The 25,852-nt window shown below is 44.2% G+C and overlaps 1 protein-coding gene across 4 annotated transcripts in view; it reads left to right on the top strand.

Annotated features, from left to right (window-relative positions):
* Nucleotides 1–16,620: 16,620 nt before the first annotated feature.
* VPS54 (VPS54 subunit of GARP complex) overlaps nt 16,621–25,852 on the top strand; it is a 56,863-nt gene continuing 47,631 nt past the window's right edge. For 3 of the 4 annotated variants that reach the window (XR_012634962.1, XM_074924398.1, XM_074924188.1), the window contains exon 1: nt 17,341–17,562. Coding sequence is in view for 2 of the 4 variants with exons in the window: in XM_074924398.1 (XP_074780499.1) it covers nt 17,547–17,562 (16 nt within the window). In the remaining 2 variants the exon portion in view is untranslated. Of the gene's footprint in view, nt 16,737–17,202; nt 17,315–17,340; nt 17,563–25,852 lie in introns of those variants that run through there. The other variant, XM_074924319.1, reaches the window with a different exon arrangement.

A 25,852-nucleotide genomic window follows, 5' to 3' on the forward strand; every position in this document is an offset into this window, starting at 1 on the left:
TGTGAGAGCAGCCATCCCAAACACAGCCATGGTCCCCCTGCGAGCTGCTGCCTGTCCTCCTCCCTCCAGCCCTGGCAGATACAATCCTCCCCCAGCCACAGAGAGCAGGCAACTTGGCAGAAGCAGGCTCTGTTTGGGTTAGGCTGGTGCTGCACCCCCTGAGACTGAGCCCAAGGGAAGACAACTGACCAGAGGCAAAGCTTCTGGCAGTCAGGAGCTCCCTGCCACTCTTGATTTTGCTGCCTCTCCTGCAAGGCTGGCAGGATGGAATGGGAACTAGCACCAACGTCACCCTATTTTCTGGTCTGTGACATTTGCCTGGCTCTGCTGGTGAGGATGTGTCTGTGGCAGCAGTGAAGGCACCAGCAAACACTTGGTTCTGCCACCCCTTCTTAGGGCCCAGCGCTACCACGCAGGGGGTTAAGATATCTTGTGTCCTCTGTGTGGGTGAAGTGACCTTACAGATCAACTAGAGAAGTGCTTTCCTGCTGGCGGAGGCAACTCCTTTGTAATTTGGCAATGCCTGCAGTATTGTGATGACTTTATTTTGAATGCTTTTGCTGATTTAGTGTCACTAAGCAGCTCTGAGGCAGGAATAAATTATTAATCTGCTCCAACTTCCTTCCTCTACCCTGTCTATGTAAATAATATCAGCTCTGTACTGAGATCGCTACTGGAGATCTGCTGCCTTTCCAAAATACGATGAGGGTAGAGTCCTTTGGAGTTACAACTCACGCCGGGATTGTCTGTTTTTCCTCTCCTTAGTGGAAAGGTGGTGTTAAAAGGCTTCCCCTCCACTGCACTTGCACAGCACATGATGGACTCCCAAGGATTCTCCGTGACCGTGTCAGATGAAGCGTGAGCAGCACGAAGAGGGTAGGTAATAAATGATAATTTACATTTTTAGACAGTAGATGAAAGTGCAGTGCACAGTTAAGTCACTTAGGGAGCAAGGGAGGAAGCTTCCTTATGTGTATTCTTTACTAATAACTCCCCAGATCATCCTGTTGTCTCATTGATAGCTCATTGTCTTTGTCCTTGTATTTGCTCCTACTTAAAAAAAAAATAAAAATTCACTTTTCCTCTGCAGTTTTATCTGACAGTTTCTCACTTGTGTTTGCCATGGTTATGATTTTTTTGAGTTTTTCTATTGAAATAAGTGATTTTTAATGCATATAACCAATGTTGGCTGGACTCAGGCCCTGCAAAATGTGTTTTGGGGTTTTTATGGTCGTCTGTTCTGTACCCTAGATAGGCTTTCCCTTCAGTCTCTCCTGGACAATACTGGAAATGTAAGATGGTCAAGGATAACAGGAGAGCGATGGCTTTGGACTCCTGGGAAACAGCAACATGAAGGATGGGCATTGTGGTTAAGCCCAGTGTTTCATCTTTGGGCTGAGGGGATGCACTTCTTCCCTGGATCATGGTCAGATACCCAGCACTTCCCACATTCCAGCCCTCTAATACCTGTAAAATAACTTTTTCATGTGACCACCTTACAAATGGGATTTACCTGTGCTCTTCCCTTTGGTTGGCTGCAATTCAGGAGCTGAATGAACACAAAGACTTTGGTGCTTGTATATCCTCATCTCTCCAAAATAATATTTTTAGCCGATCACAGAAGATTTGAAACAAAACAAATGCATGCAGTGATATTCTAAACTTGCCTGGATGCAAAGCTAAAAACTGCAGCTTGCTGTCATGCGCTGTAAGAAAGGATTTGAGTCAACTCATCCTTTCCAAAAAACCCGTGCTTTTTTTTTTCCTGTCATGTGGGAGGAGGAGAGAATTAGTTATTCAATGGAACGAGGACAATTAAAAGCAAATGCAGCTTCCAGAGATGCCATCATCTGTTCTGTGTTAGCCCTGAGCAACACAGAGACAACCTGGCCTTTTAATTGGCCTCTCTTTTCTCTCTGGCCTGTGCTTCCAGTTGGCACAGTGGCTGACACTTTCAAAAGTCTCCATAGGACTGAGGTGCAGGCGTGCCTGCCTTTGTTTTGCCTGGACAACCACCTAAAATACAACTTTAAAGGGACGAAAGGCTCCAAATGGCAGTGGATTGAGGTAATGGTCTCGCCTGCCCAGCTTGCCTTTCTGTGGAGTGTTGTCTTGTAATGGGAACATGTCTGTGGGTCCCATCACAGGATGAAGCTGTGGTGCCACCCTCCACCACTGCTGGCGGATAAACATTGTCTGAGATGGGTCGCAGGGACACAGGCACATCTGCTGCCCCTGCCCTGCACCCTGTGGTCACGGAGTCCAGCTGGGCAAAGCAAGTCCCAGGCTCTGCAGAGCAAAGCTACCAGGGCCTCAATTCGTTTAATTAGCTTCCTTCATTTCTAAAGGGGAGCTAAATCAATCAGAAAGTCTTTTAAATGCTGCATAACAGCACGGAGCATGGATATTTAATGCTTTTTTCAATTATTTGCATTAAAAGTGGATTCAGAACAGCTTTCCTGAGAGGCAGGGTAAGCGATGCCGAAGACCTCGGCTCCACCATTGCTCTGGGTGATTTCAGTGTTACTCAGCGTTTCTGCCAGCGTCACTCTTTATCACTTGGAAATCTCACCCCGCCTGTTCTCAGGCAGCAGAAGCAGAAGGTGTGTACCAGCGCCTTTGGGCGTCGATGAATCAGTGCTCATGTCACACTCCTTGGCAGCTCTTGGCAACTGCCTGCCGGGGAAAGCCATTGCTGGAGCTGGGGCAAGTGCCTTTGCAAAAGGGGGCTTGGCTAGAGAACTGTGACAGCCCTAAAGGTAAAAAACACCCCAAACCCCCTGTCCTTAATACATTATTGCCAAATGTACAGTATTTATACAGTGGAGTGTTTTTCATACCATGAAGGCCTAGAATTAGAGTTCCTCAAGACAGCGTATATATTTATAGACCATGTGTGTCTGCATTTTGTTATATTTTTATCTTTATAGGCTAATGGTTAATAAAGCTAGGCTGTACTTATGTTTCTGCAGTGAAAAATATGTTGAATGATATCATGCTCTGCTGGCCCCAAACAATCTTTCAGACTGTAATTTAGGGACTAATTCACACTACAGAAGTATAAAGGTGGGATTTCAGAGGTTAGCTTTCCTAGGACACAGCAGAGGAAGAGAAGAGCAGTTGTGGGAATCCTCAGGGTAGAAGTATTTAACACACCTTTGCTCTAGATACTAAAAAAAAATAGCAGTGCATCCAGTATATTCTGTGTAGCAGCAGTTCCTAAATGATTTTCCTCAGCCAGCTTGCCACCTGTCTGATCCTTATGTCCTGTATACATCCTGCCAGCAATTGCTTTGTTTGCTTCCAGATCCTGAGCAGCCACGCAAAGCAATGTCAGGTCCAGGCACCTCCTGGATGATTCTGTCCCATCTGTGGCAGAGCCTCCATGGGGGTGCTGTCAGCTAATCCATTTAATGGGGGCTTTTCTGACAGGGGAGAGTGCTAATCTTTTAATCATAATGTTGCTCCATACTGAGTCTAATGTCTTACAAAACTCCATTATGACTGCCTTTTATCTGCCAAACTTGTTATCTCAAAGGAGGAAAGCAGGTTTGCCAGATGTGAGTTTTTCTTCAAAAAAACCCGTGTTGATTTGGCATTATGTTTTTGTCCTTTACATGTGAGCTCTGATCAGCTTTCTCTTTATTTTGCTCAGTATGGATGTCAGATGAGCTAGTCTAAAATCATAGTCCTGGCTCTCTTTTGATTACCAGATCTTAGTGTCTCTGGAGTTACCCTACTGTTTCAAAGCTAAAAAAAAAAAAAAAAAAAAAAGAGCAAAAACTAATAAAAGTTCCCAGACTGCATCAAACAATTCTTTTTTCACAAATTTTAGATGCAAGCTTCCATGCATCAGCCGACTTAAAAATGTGTTGTTCGTAATGTAATCGAGGATCCATGCAAGTTCCTCCTGGATTGGTCTGCGCCATGGCAGCATCAGCTCTACCCAAATCCTGCTTGCAAGTGTTCATGTCACTTTTTCAAAATCTGCAGTGATGGAGACTCCACAGCCTCTCCAGGCAGGAATGCAGGCATATCTGCTGCCCCTTCCCCACAGCCTGTTCCTTGGTTCAACTATCCTAGTGAAAAATTGCTCTTCATCTTGAACCTAAAGCCCCCCAAAAGGAAAGCTTTAGCATGTTATTGCTTGTTCCCCCCAAGATGATGATGAGGCAATAGGTTTTTTCTTCCTCCTTCCAGCAGCCTTTTACATAGTTGAAGGCTATGGGCATGTTGCTTCTCAGCCTTTTCTTCTCTATGCTAAAGCAGTTCTTTTGATCCTTCTTTGTAGGTTGTGTTTGCCAGACTGCTGAGGTTCTCGCTTCTGTTTCCTGAATTGTCTTTACCATGTCCTCCCTGAGGTCCTCCACTTGCTGACTGAAGTGAGAAGGTCCATGTCCTGCGTGCTGTATGTTCCACCAAAGACTCATACCCAACTCTTAAACTGGGGAAAAAAAAAAAAATCCTGACAGTTCTTTGCTTCGGTACATTTCTGCCCATTGAAAGCATTTAAATTTTGGATGCCTGAGCCCCAAATGCTGAGCAATTCAGATCTGCGACAGAGTAGTCCTTTTCAGGTTTTAACCACAAGGTGAGGGGAGTGATCCACTCTAAAACAACCCTATGCAAGCAAATATTAGTGCTGCTGACAGTGTCACTGCTGCACCTGGGAGTGGGGCTGTGCATCCCTGGGGTGGAGGTGAAGGAAATTCCACCCTGAAAATCATGGAGAGGCTCCCTCCATGGGCTTCTGTGCCTCTCCTCTAGGAGCACCCCCTATTCACCATTCTTTGGGGGACAGATCCTGCATTAGGATCGGTCCTACACAGGCCAACAGTCTTACACAGCAAAGCTGCTCCCACCTTCCCTGTGAAATAAACTCCTTAATGAATGAAGCTAGAACTCATCAACTCCCACTCTAATAAAGTAAACTGAAAAACAAGTTGAGACCAAAGATTTACCTACTGTTTGGGATCTTTTTTTTGTTAAAGCAAAAGCTTTTGTATTCCAAGCACTTCTGCAGAGTTTGGAAATAAAGATGTTACAACTTTCTGTGATTGACAGGTTCTACTGCATGACACTGAATTAACTTGTCCAACAAATAGACCTGGAAGGACAAGAAAAAAGGAGAAAAGGTACCTAACAAGCCTTAAACCTCTGATATTCAATTTATTAAAATTTAGTGATGAGCTATTAATAATTAATACAGCCAGGAAGATGGGAAAGCTGCAGTATAATGGCCTCAAAATTTTTAGTTAGTTTTATTTTTCTACAGAGCTGGGAAAGAAGAGAGCAGCTTTCAAAAGGATGAAAAGGCTCCTCTGAGGGACAGATGTAAGCTGCAGTCTGCAACAGTCTCTGTGGGCTGGGTAGATTGGTGGAAGAGCATTTTAAGTGTTTCTTTCATTAAAAGCTGAACTGGAGGAGCGTGGTGTGCATGTCTTGTGAGGAAAAGATGCTCGTGAGTGCCAAGATATTGAGTATAACATAGAGAATTGGGGTCATTTCCTTACTAATGGTGATTTCCTGTGTGAAATTAACTCTTTCTCCCTGAGTATGTGCACAGAAATACATTCTCCTGTCTCTTCAGTCAGATTCTGGGAGCCAGTGTTCCCATGGCAGTGGCTGTCAGGGACATAGAGAGCCAGGGGATGTGATGAACATTACACCTTAAGCATAAATAACTCGCTCGCCTGTTCACCTTGTAGTAACGTTGTCTAGACCGTTTCCTTTGGTGGCTGCATGAGCCAGCGTTGTTCAAGTGAAGATTCAGCACATCTGTGACTTCCCTTTCCTAGCTGCCAGGCCAGCTGCCTTATCAAAGGGAGAAATGGTGTTGGTTAGACACGGATTGTTTTTGTAAGCCCAGAGTGGTTGCTTTAGGATCATGTGGGTCTTTAATTAATGCTGTGCCCCTAGATAGTGATAATAGATTCTCTGGTCCTGTGGGGACCTCTCCTGTCCCCCAGAGTTTATAAAAGTCATCCACTCCCAAGCATTTGATTAGTTTCTTGAAGGCTTCAGACTAAATTTTACTTGGCCCTGCTGACTCTGAATTCATCTCATCTCTCTTAACTATTGTTTAAGCTGTTCTCTTCCTCATCTGGCCTGTATTTCCTGTCTCTGGTTGTTAGTATGAAACGTGTTAATAAGCATCTGGATGCCATTAACATATTTTGTGAGAAGCAGGATAAAAAGTAGAAATTGAAGGCAGAGCCTATGTAGAAGTAAATCTGTGGTGTTTTGTATGGGCATCAGTAGCAACCTCCCAGAAGATGACATCTTTGCACTTTTTTTTGTGCTTGTGAAACAGACCACTAGGATACCAGTCATGTAGGTACAAAAATACAGGATGGACAAGGGAGTTGCTGTGTGGTAATAAGAAATGCTTCCGCAAGATCCAGAGGGTATTAGAAAGAGCTTGGTGTGCCTGTGATCACCTCAAAAAACCTTGTCACAGTAAGCGTTCCTATTCTGGCTCCATGAGCAGGTAATAAAAAGGTGCAGGTCATAAGAGTGCTGATCACTTTTCTCTTTGCTTTTCAGGACTGGGTGAATCCCCACAGAGCGTATCTGAGGCTGTTTTGAACAGTCACCAGCAGATGATGTAATCTGAGGCCTCACCCACACCACAGTTTATTCAGTCAGCTGCTGTAGGTCTTTTAACAGAGGTGTTTTTTAATACGGCACAAACATCTTAGTAAGTCAAGCACTGAAAAATGTCACTTTGATTTTTGACATGCTACCCACAAAGTATAGTGTATTTTTCTGTTATGTGTTGTTGTCAAGGTGAAGAAATGATTTAGTGTGGATATCTAATTACTTTGATCTTGAACTATGTTATAAATTGGAAGGAAAACATTGTCCTAGATGAATAAAGAGGTGGTGCAACAGCTGATCAGACCTCTGGTGAGGAGCCAAGCCCTGAAAGTGCAAGGAGGTGATTTCAGTTTCGTTTCTGTCTCTAGCTTCTGCGATCCTGTTGCTCAGTTCCTACAGATGCTTGTGCTGGCCGCAGCCAGACACCAGGAGCAAGACAAGACATGTATTGTCTGAAATCCAGGTACTCTTCGTTTCTGGAAATCTGGGGAAAGGCTGCCATCTGCTGTAATACAAAGCAGTTGCTGGAAATAAATCTGACCTAAATCAAATCATAGTCATCACATCGAAGCTGTGATGAGTTTATGGTAGAAGCAAGGCAAAACAAGCAAAGATTAACTGTGCGCTTAAAGGCCTGTTGACACTTTCCACACAGATCACACTCTAAATAATGGCTACTGAGGAGACGGAGACACGGACTCTGTGTACAGTGTAAACAGACAGAGACCTTTATTGTTATTAACACTGAGAATTTAGACTATCTTCAAAGCTATGGCATTGAGCACAAGCTAGGCTGTGTTATTATAACTGGTTACGATGTACTGTGCATTTGCTGTCCACGTGCTCTAGTCTATACACTGATTGGCTAAACTAAAAGATTAACTCTACCATCAGCATCCTGGTTATCAGTTTCTTTAGTTCTGCAACTCTGCATTGTTGCACAGCTGCCAACTTTCTTCAATCGTTCTTTATTCTTAAATCAAGGACACTGTTAAGCCAAGATGTCCATTTTCTGCCAAAAAGCTCTCCACGGGCTATCACCTACCTATCCCTACAAAATCATACCCTTAGAGGAAAAGAATCATCCTTGTGTTCCCCACCTATGTTAATCCCTGGGATTTCCAGTCAAGGTCAGAGATGGGTAGAGGGGGACCAAGGCACAGTTCAGAAAGCTGCTGGCTGGAGGGGCCTGCTGGGACATGACAGTGTGCTGCTGCTTCAACTTAATCTAGGCACCCATATATTTCTACAGACTCTCAGCTGTAGAATTGTAAACTGCACCAAGGTGTGTGGTTTTTCCTCTCAGTGGTATTTGTGTGATACCTAAGATAGCAACAAGTTATCTTGGCCGCTTCTCCATTACTTGGTTGGGATTCCTGTGGCTGTATCCTCTACCAGTGGACCTTGCAACCTAGAGTGGAGCAAAGTAAAAACGTCTATAATTTAGGGCATTTATCTCTGATCTTTAAAATCTATACTGAACCCTGTAGTAAAACTAGAATCAAATTCATATCTTTCAAAGTCCCTAAGATCCCAGACCTGTTTGCTTGATGCCTTCTTTAGACATCACCAACTTTGTCTGCTTTTTCTGTACTTCTTCTCTCTCCACATCATCACTTGCTTTGAAACTGCACATTTTGACTCACAAGTAACCTTAGAAACAAGAGCTTTTAGTTTGCCTGAGCAAAGACAGACTGAGAGGCCAGAAAGGATTGTTCCAAATAAACAAGTTAGCAGAGGTAAAGGTGTGAATAAAGGACAGGATCTTCTGACACCCTGCTCATTTTGTAAAAAGAAATTTATTGTATGGCTGTGGGGTGGCAACTCTGGCCAATGCATGTTTCTGAGTGCTTTAAGAATCAAGCACCTCCTCTCACGCATGCTCAGATGAAAAGAATGCACTTAGGAGATGTAGTTTTTTAAAAATTTGGGTTGTGTGTTGTCTGCCTGCTTGTAGGCAGGCATCCATCCCTCTGCCAGACAGTACCTCATACACTAAAATCTAGTAAAGTTAAGATGTTTTGCTGCTTCTGGGATACCAGGATGATTGGTAACAGTGAGATCTGGGAAGGAAAATAATTTGGTTTTGTCTGTGTTTTGCTACAGTAGTCAGAAGGTCTACCACCAAATATTGTTGAAGAGATGGTCATCTCAAGGTGGTAGGAAGAAGACAGAGGCCAATAAAAGAGAGGTAGATATTTGTCAGCAGTACAAAGGTGTGAGTGACACTGGTGAAAACACCCAGGATGTGATATAGACAGAAAAAAGAAATGAGAGAGAGGGAGGAACTTCTTCATGAGTATCTCAAAGAGCAGCAGTATTAGAGTCTACAGGCTTCAAAAGGAGACGTCTTACATAGACCCAGAAAAGCTGGAGGGCTTGATAAAGCATCTTAATCCCTGTGGATGATTTAAGTAAATGCTATAGGTGGTATGCATTCCATATGCATCAGACACACTTGGTCTTTATGCAGTGATTCCTTGTTGCCAAACAGGAGAATCTTCTGTTGTGTTTTTCACTAACTTCCCATGTCACTGTTTAATTTAAAAATGAAGCCCTGTTTGAGTCGGTGGTTGATGATACTGGAGTTGCTGCTCGGACAGACTGTTTCCCATTACACTTCCCTGAAAGCATCCCAATAGAATCCCTCCTTTTGTAATGTCAGGGTGGCAGTGGCCAAATTCAAAGGCAGTGCTGCACACAACAAAGCTAGCCTGGAAAGCTGACATAAAAAAACCCCAGAGCCCCTGATGACTCAGGTATTAACGTACTCCATCAGAATAAGCTGTTATCTGGTAAAATGTGCTCACTCCAGATACAGAAGCAAGAGCTTTTAATTTTACACAGCCTCTTTACTAGAGATTGACAGTACCAAGAAGAAACTGGGTTAAATGCAGGTACATCTACAGCATGTCTTATGTGCTGAGGAATGACTTAGAGCCAGGAGGAGCTCTGCTACCATTGCAGACATGGAGGAATATATGTCGTATCATCTAGAAGCAATGGGAGAGATTTGGCATCCCTGCTTTACAGGCTGTCCTTGTGTTGTAACAATGTCTTGATGACTCTACTAAAAAACTGTCCTAGACAAAGCCATTGGCCTCCAGTACCCCGATCCCGCCACTTTTCCTTCTTGCAGGCCCCTTCTCACGCTTTGTGTGCTCTGACATGCCACAGTGGCCCAACTTGTTCTTATCTTTGAAGGAAAATGTAGGTGTTGTCTTCCAGGGTCAGATCAGACACCCATCCTGCCATGGGTATCTTGTTTCTAGCAAGGATACAACAGCATGTCAGGTGGTGGCCTGTGAGCGCAGAGGTGGACCAGTCATCTGTCTTCTCTACATGGGTGTGATCCTGAGCTCTGATAGTTAACATCTGGTTGATGTGATAAAAATAATCTTCAAAATGCTCATGTGTTAATTTTGAAAGCCACCGATGTTGCCCTAAAAAACTGCTATCCCATTCTTCATCTTTCTAAGCTCTTCTCTTGAAAGGTGCCTTGTGCCACTGAGCACCACGCTCCACTTACACAAGGCATGGAAATGTTTTCCCTGCTATTAGCATGAAAAATTAAGTCTTAATATCCCTTCACATCACTGAAGACAAGAAGAACTGAAACTCTCCATCTGCTTTCTCTGCAGTGTTCATTATTTTACATATTGTTTTTATATCCCTTGCTTCCTCCAAGGAGAGCTTTACCTTGATGTTTGATTGTTCCTATCATTGTTTAATGCTGTTCGTTTAGAGACAAGATTACCCACTACACTCAGGGTTCCTGGGGGACCTGCCCCTCTAATTACATTTAATCATTATTTTCTCTAATATTCCTTACGTATCCTAATACCTTGTCCATTTTTTTTTAACTTGTAGTACAAGCTAAGCAAATGTTTTCTGTGAAAGTTTCTGAAAGCTAGTAGTATCAGGACCCTGCAAGCTAGGGCCTTCTAAAAATCCATAACATCCCAAGAAAGGAGCCCAGACAATACTAGAGATAACCCAGCTTTTACAATAGTTGGCTACTAGTTCTGCTGTCGAGCAGTAATACGCATTTCCTTACATTTTATTGTCTCTTGCGCTCTCTTGTATCTGGGAAAATGTCAAGCTACTTTGTTCTCTTTATTGTTTATTTTCTACATCAGAAAACCCACTGTTTCCCCTGTTTCTTTTCCAGGAAGACTTCGCAGAGACTCCTGAACCAGAGCGAGTGTAGGAAAAAACACTGTCGTATTTCTGTTGTTTTTCAAGAATGCCGATTTAACTCACATATCTGAAAAAGCAGCAGTAGAAAAATTTTCCTGGCTAAAACTACTGGGGATTGGACTTGTTTACCTAGGAAACTCCTTGTAGGACTCTGTCCCACATGCATAGGAACAAGGGTGTTTGTCATTTTATATCACCGGGGCACTGTAACACACCGGCAGTGCTGAGTCACACTCTCCTGCAAAGCCGACGTGGCCCTTGGCAATCAGTAAGAAGCAAAGATAACTGAAACACTACAGGCAGAAGACTTACCATAAAAGCAGACTTTACGGACATAAGTGATACTCGAAGAGGTAGATAGACAACACACCAAGTGAATTATGATTGACTGACTCACCAACTCTGCTGGTAAAGCAATGGCCATTCTTATCTGCAGAGAACCCATCGGCGTGTTCAGGCTGTGAATATGAGTTCACAAGAGCAGCCACACTGTGTACCCTGGGGAAGTTTGTTATGGCTTAAACCAGCCTTTCTTCTCAAAGTCACCAGAAATCACCCGCTGAGCATCCTACAGCCTGGGGGCGGGGGGAGGAGGTATCTCAGGCTGGACTGGCATTGTTACTGCCACCGCGGTGTTTAGCCACAAGATGACAGACAGAAAAGCAAACAGCTGGAGAGAACTGTATGTCTGTCACTCCTTCTGATCCACAAAATTATGCAGCATTAGTTTATTCTGCCCAAGGGGAACAGAGGGCTTTGCTGTTAATACAAAATGCAGCAGAACAGTAACAACATTTAACTTGGAGAAAACATCAATGAAGCATAAAGTAGAAAATCAAACAATTTGTTACTTTCTCTGTGTAAGCAGATAACAAGACTCTCTTCATTGTAACTCAAAAATATTAAAGGTCAGGGGAGGGCACATAGCTAAGAGGTTACTTTGAGTGTATGGCTTTCCCCTGTGTTTCTGGCACAATTAGTCATTGTGGATTTAAATGTACCTCTCTGGTGAAAGAGAAACACAGACCTGAGGTTTTCAGCCAGATTAGTTACTTCCTGGGCAAATGTCAGCTGAGGGCTAAGTCCAACTCTACACAAATTTCATGCTAAGCAAGTGATGTAAAATATCTTTTTAAAGTTACTCTGAGAGACTGACTTAAGATTAACGTGGCAGGACGTCTCCTTGACTTGGGTGAGGACACTCAAGATTGGAGAGCTGAACCTCACCAGCTGAGCACTGAGGTCAGTTCTGCGCTGCTGGGACTTGGCTCCAGCTCAGTTTGCAGACCAGGATTAGACACAATATAGCAGTGAGCGTATCAGCCCATGATTCGTCCAAGGGAGGCATAGAAAATGGTATCCACGCTGCAACACTCACCTTCAGCCTCAGGCTGACCCATAGGGCAGGAGAGGGGAAACTTGGCTTACCACCGAGGCTGTGGGAAGGGCTTTCCTTTCAAAAGCAGTGGCTCTAGTTAGTAACCACACACAGCTGCTCCTCCACAGAGGATTCCCTTTCTTTTTTGCTTTCCCCTCCGTTCCCATCCCCTCCCATCTGTCTCTTTGCCAGTGGAAAGTGGTTATGTAGATGCTCCCAGGTCCCTTTCCCGAAAGTCAGACTACCGAAAGCAAACAATGAACATGATTAGGGCAAACTCAAACTTTCTGTCTCATTTGTGCGTGCTTGCAGGAGCAATGGGGACACCCCCAGCCAGCTGGCAGCAGTGACGAGGCAGCGAGTCAGGAATGCCATCCTCAACCCACATGGCTGAGGACAATTGTCTGAGGCAACGTTAAGTAACACAAGGCCAGAACCGCAGTGGATGACAGGGCTAACATGGTGTCTGTCCCTCCCACAGCCTCTCTGATTTCATTGAGTTTATCCATGTGAGTAAATTCTGCAAACTCAGTCTTTCTGCAGTCTGGATCTATATACAACAATCAGTTTTATGTTATGCTCATAGTCTCTCATTTTATTGCAACTGTGTCATGTTTTAGGGATTAGAAGACACATGACTCCAACTATTGTGATCCCCAAGCAAAACAAACAAACAAACACCATGTTTTCCCCATGAGGAGCATGTCGAATGTGTGCCTGCAGTCTGAACACAACGGAGTCTGTTAGGGACAAAGAGATTTCTGCCAGGTAGTGGAAAAGATGCTATGAAAATATTATGAGTGACGTGTGCAGGTTGCTGGAGGGAAAATCCCGTTGGCTTCCTAACTAGCATTTAATATTTAACATGGGGGTTTTTTATAGCTTTTGCTGTTCCAGCTTCCAATAAAGCCTTTTTGAGCTGTGCTGAGCTGATATTAATTCCAGCACCTCAGAAAGCCAAGGATGGTATTTGGAAGCATGAAAAGGCACATCTTTATTTCCTAAAGCATGTCTAGGAAAGGTATAATGGATGTAAAGAGAGAGCAGCAGTGGTGGTGATGACCACTGACACAGAAGCCAACAGTTCTGAAGTTATGGTAACATTAAACCAGTATTTTTTTCTGGTAGTGCCACATTTTCTTCTCTTTAAACTCATATAAACCAGTTACCTCTTGCAGGGTAAGACAAGAGATCTGATTTCATTGTAATTTTGCACACAAAGTAGGAAACAGTGCTATTTCAGCCCATGTCAGTGTCTCCCAGGCTGTCACGCACACATGAGTGGCAATCAGCAGGCCAGGCTGAGCAGCCAGCGCTTTGGTCCACACAGGAGCATGTTAAGCTGTGCTTTCAGTAAGATTTGCAATGGAAACTTTGGTGCTTCGGGAGTTGTGAGCCACATAGGCTTTGTGAAAACTGCCAGGAATATTCTGATGCAAAAAGCTTGGAATCCACAGCAACAGTTTTCACTCTCCAGTCGTTGTGCCTTTAGGGTGTTAACATGAATCAACAATAGCAGCAACAACAAAAACACCCAAACCTCCATCTGGGTGTGAGATGGCTACTTCCAGACAGGGCTGGAATGTTTTACTTACTGGAAAACAGATGTACTCATCCTGTAAATAAAAGGGAGTCGAAGGTGCTCCCCCATGCCCTCAGTAAATTGTGATGTTACACAACTAGGGCTACAAGACGTGCAGGCTGAGGCTGTGATTATCTCAGTGAAGAGTCTTGGACTGATCTTCACTAGGTTCACACATTTCCATGTGGACTATGGATGAGTTTGGCTTTGCAGCATCAGGCCATCCAGGGCCTTGCAGGTAAGGGAGAGGGAAGTAATTGCAAGGTTAAGATCCTTAAAATCTTAAGATTCTTATTGTGCTCCATGGCATTATTCAGTATTTCACCATCTGAAACCTGGGGACCTATGGGTGCATCCAGATGTGTGGTGGCCTGAGAAAATGAAATTAAGCAGTGAAAGCAGGAAAACTGCAGCCACGAATTTCCATTGGCCTCTGAGGTTAATTAAATCCTCCCACTTCTCTCAGGTGTTCCCTTCTCCAGTGTTCAAAAGTCTGCAGAGCTAACAGCTGGCGTGAGCTCCACAACCCCACAGGAAGATAGCTGTGTGTTATCAGGTCCCACAAATAGTTGTGACCCAGGAAGTTCCGTGTCTGGGTCCAAAAGCCATGATGGCCTAGCACTCATGTTTATGCTAAGGCAAGATGGGAGAGTAGTCCCACTGGAAATGGCTGCCCAGGTGTGTGATACCAGGAGCAGTACACAGGAGCAACTACTTGTGTCAGTCTTGCTGCTGGAGGCAAAGCAGTAGCAAAATACAGCCTTGAAGTGACAGAAGCATGCGGTTTACCCTGTGGGCACAACGTCCATGCATCCGAAACCAGAGTTTCTACTGTGAGACGTACAAGGGCTAGCTTGCTGATGGGTCTGTGCTTTAAATGTACCGAATCTGATTATCCTTTGGGATAAACCTTTCACAGCCTGTGGTAGTGGTGCTATTGCATATCTTTAGCCTGATGCAGCCTTTTGCCATGTTGCAAACTAAGTCTGACCAGAGGAACGAAACAGTATAGTGCAACCACAATATGCAGCATCTGGAACAAAGCAAATAATGTCCATAGTGCAGTGTTGTGCCCGGAACAAATTGTCTCCACAATTCTCTTGTATTTTCTTCCTGCTATTTATTTATGTTATGTGTGTATATATGTATTTCTCTCTTCTGCATCCATAACTCACTCCTTCTCTTGCAAAAAGCTTAGCCTGCTGCACCAGCAACTAGCATGGGGTTGTTACAGGTTTCAGCAGCTTTCTGTGGCCATTAGTACATCAGTGACAAGAGAAAAGCTGAAGCCAGGAGCCTGCTACCTGACAGAGGAGGGTCATGAGCCAAAGGGTAAACATAGGTCAGGTCAAACGTGTCTCTGAAGGAAGTGGTTGAAGAGTCCCTATGACTCCCAGGCATCTGATCCCCATGATGGCTGTTTGAGATTTATTGTTCCAGAGTCTGCAAAACAAATTGCACCCAACAAAAGTCTGTCAACATTGACTACTGAGGAGCAAAAAAACATCTCCAGCCCAGCTGGGCTGACCCCAGTCTGTCTGGTGTCAGCACAGGGGCAGGCACAGAAATGAGTTAGCAGCAAGCCAGGGTGTGAACCCCTGGATTTCCACATACATGCTTTTATGCAGCCCATAGCCACGTGCTCACGTGCCTCTGCTTGTTAACACAAATAGAATTACTGCTCTTAGTTAATCGGAGCCTCCCTGTGTTTTGATACCTTTTGTTGACTGCTGCAGGACTATGGCTGAGAATTTAAGTGTGTTTAAGGCAGGATCAGGCATGAGGCTGTTATTGCTTAATTGGGGCCTAACGTGTCCCTGTATTTCAGCATCTTTTGTGGCCTGATGAAGAATTACAGCCTAAAATATAAGTTTGAATAAGAAGTTACCACCCAGAGGATTGCAACGCTCAGTAAGTGTGACCGTGGCCACCTGGCACGATTTCTCCATCACTGCACACCACAGTGGCTGTGGCTGGAAGCCATGCAGGACCAGCTGCTGTCAGAGCCTGGCTGCTGCGGCTTCCCCTCCCCTGCTCACTGCTGTCATGAAGGGAAGCCGTGAGGCCTCCATGGTGCCCAGGAGACCCTGCTGCTGGGTTGTGTTTGCGGGACCCCTTGCACTCCAAGGCAGTGGCACCTTGGCTGTGGGGCACTTGTGGGGACTCTTATGCCCTGGGACAGTGGTGCTGTAGCTGTGGGGCACTTGTTGGGTTTCTCAAATGGCAGTACCTTGGCCGTGGGGCCTCTCAAATGATGGCAGCATCTGACATGGTAGCACCTTAGCCATGAGCCACTTACGGGGCCTCTCACCCCCGAAGATGGTGGTGCTGCAGCTGTCGGGTGCTTGTGGAGACTTTCAAATGGCAGCGGCTTGGCTGTGGAGCGCTCCCGGGGCCTCTCACACCCCAGGTGCTGTAGCCACGGGGTATTTGTGCCTCTCAAGTGGTGGCGCCTCAGCCCTGGGGTACATGTGGGGTCTCTTAAATGGCGGCGCCTCAACCGTGGGGTACTTGTGGGACCTCTCAAACGGCTTGGCTGTGGGGCGCTCCCGGGGCCTCTCGCACCACAGGTGCTGTAGCAGCGGGGAACTTGTGGGGCCTCTCAAATGGCGGCGCCTCGGCCGTGGGGCACTGCGGAGCCTCTCTCCCCCCGGGACGGCGGTGGCCCGCCGGGACTCCCCTCCCCGGCCAGGCTGGGATGGCGGCACCTCAACCCTGGAGCCTCCCTCAGGCGCGGTCTCTGCCGCCGGCGGGACGGAACCGCAACCCCCGGGGCGGCCGGGCAGGGGCAGCCCCTTCCGCCGGCCGCGACGGCTCCTCCCCTCGGGGCGGCGGGGAGAGGCGGTGCCTCGGCCCCTCCCGCCGCCGCCGCCGCCACCCGGGCCGCTTCCTGCGCCGCGCCGCCCTGCGCGGGGGGGAGCGACGTGTCGCCGCGGAGGCGCCGCGCTAGGCCGCGCCGCCCGCCCGGCGCCGCAGGTAGGCAGCGGGGAGGTCCCCGCCCGCCCGCTGCTAGGCCGCCGGCGCAGGTGACTCCCCGCCTCACGCCCGCGGCCGGGTCCTCTGCCGGAGAGCGGCCGGGAAAGTTGAATTTTGCCCGGGTGCCCTTTGTCTTTAAGGCCCGGGCCCTCGGCGGGGTGAGGGCCGGGGGGCGACCTCGGCTGTGTGGAGGAGAGGGGGCGGAGGGCATGAGGGAAGGGGCGCCAACTTCGAGGCGGGGTGGGGTGGGGGGTGCTGCCCGGTTCTCTTCTTTTTTCCGCAAATTTACGTTTTGTATTTCCATGGTAACCCTCTGGTGGGAAACGGGCGGTGTCTGAAATCGGTGTCTGTGCCTGGCAGGGAGGCGTTGAGCGCGTGTGGAGGTGTCAGCGTTAAGCCAGGCTTTCCTGGGCCGCCCTGAGCACTGCCGTCGCGGCCCTCCCGCATGTGGGCTCTCTCCTTGCAGGTCACCGGCGCGCAGTCCCCAAGCTCTGAGACCGGGCAGCTTTCCGTACGATGCGACGGGAAGAGATATGACGACGGCCTCCCTGAGATACTCCCTGCGTGTTCTCGCTAAGGTACGGCCGGCTCCTGGCGCGGCACTGCTGCGCTCCTCAGGCACGGCTTTCATAAGCCTTTGGCGCTGGCGCGGGGAAGTACCGCTTGGAGCAAGTATTTGGGCTTTTCCTCTGTAATGCTAGTGCACGACGCCCGTGGTAATGGCGACTGAGATGGTCTGGGATATGGACAGCTGAAGGATTTGTTGGTTCTAAAAGCCACTTAGGATTGCGGTGGTTCTTTGGTTTGCAGATGACCCTAAAATTGTGTACGTAGACGAACATAATTTCTTACCTTTCCTTACTGTAATTTTTCACAGTATGTTCTGTTAAGAGAAATACCTATATGTGTTTGTAAAGTATCGACCTCCTGTACTCTCAGTGAAAAACTTTCTCTGACTTGACCATGGTATTTTATTGATTCTCTTTTCCTTCTCTGTTTTTCTTATATGCTCTAAATACTTAGGATTTATGTTACAGAACATCACATAACCTCAAATGTGTAAAGTACCTATTTTAAAGTACTTCAGAATATTTATTTGACTACAGATTGGCACATATGGGTTTTTTGAGAGTTTTAAAGTGCAGGTGGTGTATTGACTTTATTGCTTACTTGTACCCTATCTGGTGGAGTCCTGAATGAGAAGGCAGCCCATGGACTTTTGTGCAGCTGTGGCCCTGTGCAACCACAGCTGCTTTGCAGCCCTGTGAAAAAATGCTCTAACTAAAAAACCTGACTGCAGTATGTTAATTGTTGCAGTGCTGCAGTAATTACTACTTTAGCCTGAGAGCCAGTGTGACTCCCAAACTGTAGTATAGACAAAAGCTATAGTTCCCTTGAAATCCTCTGGGCATGGGATGGTGCTTCTGTTGAGTAGGAAAACAATGCCTAAAATGAACTAATTGACAGGAGATCTACGGCTGTCTAAGCAAAAGCCGCTATGCATCATGTGGGCAGCCTCACTGGTGAAGTCTGAAGGCCGGGTGCTGAGAAGGAGCTCTACATCTCCCGTCACATCTGCCAGCCATAGATAGGATCTGTCCTGGGTCTCCAGTACTGCCTTTCTCTGTAGTAGGAGTCTGGCACATGTGTGGAGGAATTTTGCCTTCCTCTTGACAGCACAAACTTCATGGGAGGAGAAGGGCATGTACCTTCCCAAGGCTGAACAGGAATACTGTTTGCCTAGTAAGTGTCAGGAGCCACTAGAGAGAGTGGAGAAAGCAGACTGCAGACTTACTCTTTGGCAGTTTGGGTGGGAAGAAGTTGGGAAATAGAAACGATACCTACATGATTCCTCTTTTGGGGCAGCAACTCTGTGTAGAAGCCACTTCTGCTTTCCTTCTTCAGACTTTTGGGGAAATGAGGACCTACGAGTTTCTCCAGAAGAAGAATGAAGGGCTACAAGCATCTTCTCATCCTTCCCGTTGGGAAGCTCAGTTTTATTTTGGTTTCTCTTTCTTTTTAGCACTTTTTTTTTGTTTATTCCTTGTCTTTATTTTATGAATGTAGCATAAAGAGAGAAGGGGTGACCATAAACGGATGTTCTACATATATATTTCTGGGGCATCATATGATTAAGTCCAAAGAAATACTTACCAGCACATCTAAGATTTGCCTTCGCCATATTTTTAAATTTTTGCACCCACTTCACCTAGGTGCTATGTTTAAAAAAAAAATATCTGAGTGTTCTTTTCAAAAGATAAAGAATCCTTAATGTATTTCCCTCATAGTAAAAAATGGCAGATCCATTTACTGATCAGGTGTTCCAAAATACTTATCTTTGGATGGCAAAAAAGCTAGAATATTTCAACTATTAATGTGGTTCTTAAAAAGCAGCCACTTTGGACACGGAATGGTGTGTGTTTAAGATGGGTTATTAAAGTTGAAGTGGCATATCTGGTGCTTTGCAATATGGCAGAGTTCCCGTCAGTTTTATGCAGTTACTGTAAGCAGTGGCATAAGACCCTTCCTTTTATTTTTTGGCATTCTAAATGTAGCATAGCCATACTGTTTTTACATTTATAGAAATACTTATTATTCTTGTACACGAAAGCTATTCGAGGGATGAAAAGGCAGGGATGTGAATAGAGGTGATCTTTTGATCTTGGGTTGGGCAGGTATTAACACCACAAGAACTGTCAAGAAACAGGTGATACTTTGTTGCTCACCAGGGTAAAGTTTGGATGGTCTCATTTGCTGAGTACTTGCCCTACAGAGTGACTTACTGCCTCCCATTAGCGGACTGGCATCCTCTTGTCAAGGCTGCTCAGTAAGACTTGCAATGAGTTATGCTGTGCCTGCTTCTGGATAATCCCTGGTCTCAGCTCTTTGCATGATGTCAAAACTGTTAAATAGTTTTATTTGGCTCTTTCATAGCCACTTGCAGTTGTTCAGGGCTTTGGAAAGACACAATTCTCATGAAAAATCATGTTTTCAGAAAATTAGTTTCAGATTATCCAGTTGAGCCTGACCCTGCTGAAGATAGCAAGTGGAGACTCTGCACAGGAAAACTGGCCATTGACGCAAATTGCCGTGAGATTCTGTCAAACCCCTTTTGTAAAGTCAGGACCTTAGTGTTACCATATTTGTTCTGACTGGTGCAGTTCTTCTGCCTTTCCTCAAAATGTCACCGCTCTGCGGTCTCTGCCTTTGACAGACTTCTAGCTGGAATGCCTGCCGGGGCTCCTTGATCTTTGTTCAGCTGCATGTACCTCTGTGCAGCTATATGAGATGCTCATATTTCACCATTTTCCAAGGCGATCATGCACATGGTAATGCTGATGCCTGAAAAAAAAGAATACAAAGAGATTTCACTCTCATCTTGTGTGATAGTGTGGGCAACTAACCACAACGCCTTTTCTGACAAACGTTTTTACTGCTTTGTAAATTGTGTCTGAATGATTCTGCCACCCTTGGCATGGAAGAACTTGATGCCTAATGACCTAAATAGCTGTAGGTCTGTTCCTCCAATACAGAAGCTGCCTTCCGATTTCAAATTAGTGTTCAGCATTGGGAAGTTAGGTTTCCAGATGAGAGGAAGTGCATTTGGTACAGTGGGTATATCACAGATACTTCATTTAATTGTTTTATTCTATACCTGAATAAAAGTGAAATACTACTTTTAAGATGGTTTGTCTATAGGGAGATAAATTGCTTTCCAATTTTTGACAAAATGGTTACACTTGGTTATTATTCTAAGTAACTTGTGTGTACCTGCATTCAAATAACAGTACATTATTCAGCAATGGGATTATTCAGCGATGGGTTTTTTTGGGGTAATTTTTTTCAAAGGATCTGTTTCTTGAAACAAGTGAAGCTCAACTAAAACTTTTTTTTTCCAAATCTACTGTTCAGGTGACTTTAGCTGGGGAGGGCAAAAGAAACCAGTACAAGATATAATAATATGAATACCTGTTTACCTGCTTTGTAGCCTACCCACAGTGCTTTGCAGTGGGGATGCAGCTGTCCTGTTCTTTCTTTGTAGTCAGATTACTTTTTTTCTTGCCTCTTTCCCCATTGGAGGAGAGCATTTTAAGATGGCATTATGAAAGAGATGATTTAAGGGGAGGGTGGTGGCGTTACTCTTCAAGCTGTTCAAGTGCTCTTGTTTTTCCACAGTCTCAATTAAGCAGTTTACTAAGAAAGTAGCACAGTCTGGCTCAGCTCAGCACCGTCTGAGGAATTACAGAATATATTTTATTGTAACAGTACACGTGGCTGAGCAGGGCTGATGAGAAATGCAGACAACACATACGTAGCTTCCTTGTCAGGTTGCTTTCGTCCCAGCAAGGCTGAGCTGGATGGTCATCACTCTTGCTAACTTTGCAGAAAAGATGTACCCTCAATGTGGGAACATGAGATTGGGGATGCTATTCAGGGATGTGTAGGATGCACTAAAATATGTGTGTGTTTATCAATACAAATACACAGGTATTTATTAGGCTTTTGGAAAGGCTGGGCTGACACTGGGTCCTCTCGAAGTTGTGTCTTATGAGGAGCGGCTGAGGGAACTGGGGGGTTTTAGTCTGGAGAAGAGGAGGCTGAGGGGAGACCTCATCAACCTCTTACAGCTACCTGAAAGGAGGTTGCAGGGAGCTGGAGGTGAGTCTCTTGGACCAAGAAACAAGCGACAGGACAAGAGGGAATGGCCTCAAGTTACGCCAAGGAAGGTTTAGACTGGGTATTAGAAAGTATTTCTTTCCAAAAGGGGTTGTTGGGCTTTGGAATGGGCTGCCCAGGGCAGTGGTGGAGTCCCAATCCCTGGAGGGATTGAAGAGTCGGGTTGACCCAGCGCTGAGGGATATGGTGGAGTTGGGAACTGTCAGTGTGAGGTTAGTGGTTGGACTGGGTGATCTTCAAGGTCTTTTCCAACCTAGATGATTCTGTGTGAGGAGGTTTCATGTTGGAGTGGTCACCAGACGTAGATGGCTTACCATGGGGACAAGTCACAGCTCTTCTCTGAATAGCCTCGTCCTCCCCCTGACAGTCATCTGCTTCCTCCTCTAAAACCCCAGGGTGGAAATAGGTATTCAGAAAAAGCTTGGGTTAGCAAAACAGCATCCGCAGCCTTAACCTCGTTCTCTGAAAGCGCTTAAATATTTCTGCTGAAAGCAAACCTTCTTGGCTCCCCCACTGGAAGAGGGAAGTCTGTCTTGGGGCATAAGGACAAACAAGGAAATTTCAGCCCGAAGAATTAGCTAGCTGAAAGAAATTGAAAGCTTGCGTTGGTCCAGGCTGGTTCACATTGTCGTAAAAAGGTGATGTGTACTTTGCTCATACCGTGGTTTCCTTGTTACCAGGTTAAATCCTGCTGATTTAGCAAAACTAGCTATGTAATTATGAGTGGGAAACCTAAACTTTTGAGGACAGAATAAATATATTAGGCCAATAACAGGCATGTTGTTGGCTGTTGAGGTCCTGGAAGGAATCTCTTGTGCATTTTTCTCTTTTAGTTATGTTTTGGGTATTCTTAATAAGTATCTTTGGAATTTATTGCTTCTAGAAATGGTGAAATATTTTGCTTTAGTGTGACTTGTGGGTGGCTTCTGATGGTTTTCTATTACAAAGGGTGTTGGGTAACCAGAACAGTGCTTTAAAATGTTTGGATTTCACTCTGTTGTTGCCAGACAAAGCCATGAAAAGCAGCAGGGACTTTAGCATGCCGTTTGTGTTTACAAACTTCTCCTTGCCTTACCTTTGGGATGCAGAGTGTACCTCTTGAAAAGTACCTAGTGTGTCCAAGTGTGGCTCATTGTGGACAACATGGAATGCTTCAGGAAGAACTTGCTCAGTGTTGTGTGGTCAGTGGAAGCCCTGGGGTGTTTCCCCTGGGCACTTGGTGTCTCTTCTCAGATGTCACTATTTTTGAAGCCAAAATTGAGGTTTGAAGAGCAGATTCTATGAATTTATGAAGGGCTGGAGCTAATAAGCTCCATGTTCCTGGGTGCCCCTTGTAGGAGCAGCTAACTTACCCAAACTACCAATTTAAGTTGAAGGGAGGGAGAACACAGAGAAAGGAAAAATAGGGGTTTCTTTAGTGCATAAATTGAGAATTACTTCAGGCACCTTACAGGTATTGTGCTGGCTTCATAAATTCTCATTTGTATTGTTAATACAAATTACAGCTTTACAAGCAGAAGCATGCAAATGTGAAATTCCCAGTGAAAAGTATTAACTCATCTAAAGCTGTTACCTTAAGTAGGAAATAGAAAATTTGTTGATAATGCTAGTGGAAAACTGACTAAAAATGTGGACAGATGAAGTTAATACCTGGGTTTAGTTTGTGAGGTTTAGTTTGCACCTTCTCAATTACTGTGTGTATGTAAAGACAATACTGGATGTTTTTGTAGCGAAGACTTACCATCTGACAAACAAAGTGTGCAAACAATGCTCCGAATATGGAAAGGCCGTTTCTGAAGAACTTTGTGCAAGTCTTAATACTTTGAAAAAACAAGCGCATGCTCAAGAGTTGTAACCATCCTGTGCAATTACAGCTGAGTAATACACTTCGTTGTTTGTTGTGTTCTTCTAATTGCTGAAACCTCGGGTGTGAAACTCGAGTCATAGCATAGTCATCACAGACATAACTTATTAAAATTCATGTGATTAATACTAACTGTACAGATCTTCTACTTTGATGACTATACAGTACCCAAGTATGTGTTTATTACATTTGTCATCACAGTCATTTTATTCCATCCTGTACATTGTACAACTGTATCGTATCATGGTTGCTGAGTGTGTTATTGAACAAGAATTTTTTGAAGAGGAAAGCTGTAAGACTGTTGAATATGAAATATTAATCTTAATGTGTTCACACTATAAGAACACTGTAAACTCAAATCATTGAGGCTATTTTCATTGTTGTGATGTTGATCTTTAAAAAAAAATTTGTTTAACTTCAGTGATATTAAATCATTAGTAACTGAGTAATTTTATGGCATTTTTTAAACTAAGGAAGTAAATACAGTGTGTACAGAATAGATTTAATATATTGAAGGCATGTTGCAAATATAGCTGCAATCCTGTATTTCCATCATTATTCTTGTATCTAATCCCTAAAGTTTTTTTTGTGTTAGTTTAATACACTAGACAAAATATGAGTAAATTATGGTAACTACTGGAGAGAACAGAGTTAATTAACCCAGTTTTAATTGTATATAATTTAAATATTGATGTCATTAAGTTACGCAGTTGCATATTCTTATTGCTGCACATACACTCTTCTAAGAAAGAGGCTCAGGGGATTCCTTCTGGAATTTCATAATTCATTCTGCAAAGCTTGTGCAGTTAACTACATTTACCTGCATTTCACTTACATTTAAAGTTAAAGGAGTTAAAATGTTCTGCAGCAGGGTTTTTTTTATGTTAACAATGATCTTATTTTTTTTTTTGGTATGTTTAATCAGCAAATTTATATATTGTTGCATATATTAAATTGTTGATTCAGTGGGCTGGTTATAGATTGCTTTGTCTATAAAATGTTTAGTAGTGTAGCACAAGGAACGGCTGTTCTTTGGTGAATTAATTAAACTGGCTTTTGGTTGTCTGCAAAGCTAGCATACACAAAAGGGCTTAGTTGCATGTAAGGGAAGGATTTTGTGTATGTATTGTCATATATTCCTTTGTAATTTGAATTTAATTCAGGTAATTCTGTCCAGTTTTCTCTCTCTCAAGCTATACTTACTTGGCTAATTTAAGAACTGCAGTTTGAGGAATGCCTGGTTTTGGGCAGTACAGATGGGTTTATTTCTGTGCAAATGTGACTGTTCATTGAGGTTAATTATCCATAAGGTCCTGACTTACGAAGCTACTAGAATAGCTGTTAACTATGAATAATTTAGTATAGCATCATATTGTGTGCCACTTAAGAAGGCCTCTGCCTGTGAATCCTCATATCTTTTTGCAATCCACTCAATAGTATGAAGGTTACTGCTTGCATTGATAATTTATTGTGCTCTTTTAATTCTATTTTAAGATTTGTCAGTGTACAAAGGCAATGTGAATATTTTATGGTCTTAAGAAATCAAAGTACCTGTGTAAGAGTAGGTATAGTTTGTTTTTGAAAAGCTGAGGTATTGAGCTAGTCTTCAGTGTTAAATTGTCTTTTAAATTCACTTTAAATCTTGGACTGGCATAATGCAGTTAGCATTTTCTCCACTGAGATTCATGTAGTTGAGACAATTCACTTAGAATATTCTTTTAGGCAGTACTTCATAATGGGGAAAGGAGAGAGGCTTAACGAAAGACTTGCTAGCAAGAGTACAAGATTTCAGTGCTTTCTACAAATTGCTTTAGTTGCTCGTACATCTGGCTAGAGCAGACTGTGTCTCGTATTACAGCGGCTTTTTCAGGAGAAAAACTACAAAGATAGAACTTTGAAGCAGTTCCAAGTGCAGATAAATTTACTGTATGCCTTGAGGAGACTTGATCATTCTAACTTAGCACTGGATGTGTTTTTTAAGAATACTAAAATAATAGTGTTTTGTCAGTATTATAAACTATTTTTTTCACAAAACCACTCCAGAACATTAAGGAAGAGCTTCATGGAGAAAGACGTTGCTTTGGAAATGTCAAGGGAAGAACATAAGAACATAAACATGCAACAGAAGTAGTAGAGAAAAATTTTCTTTGAGGCTTTTGGGGGAGAGAGACTGATGCTTTATGATATTTAAGGAAGGTCTGTCAGATGTCTGGAAAGGCTTTTTCCTTTATCTTTCTTCCAGATTTCCATTAGTGCTCCCATTCACTATCTCAACTAGTAAGTTTTTCTAGTATAAGAAAGAAGGGAATCCCCCCCACCAGGAGAACCTGGAAGACAGATTTTCAGTCCTTGTGGAGCATTTTTAGAAAGGGTTCTGCTGATCTGTTTTCACCCCTTTTAAAATTTGCAGTGGAAGCATGTTATCCTCCTTGTCTTGCTGCGTGGTCGGATAGAAAGGGAGAGAGGCAAGTGAACACCAGGAATGGTACCCAAAGGACAGAGTTTGGGCCAGAATATGTCTTTGTTAGTTGTTATGGGCCTGTTCATTGGGATGCTCTATTATAGCTGTACATAC

The sequence above is a fragment of the Athene noctua genome, chromosome 1, assembly GCF_965140245.1.
Source record: "Athene noctua chromosome 1, bAthNoc1.hap1.1, whole genome shotgun sequence".
NCBI classification, from domain to species: domain Eukaryota; kingdom Metazoa; phylum Chordata; class Aves; order Strigiformes; family Strigidae; genus Athene; species Athene noctua.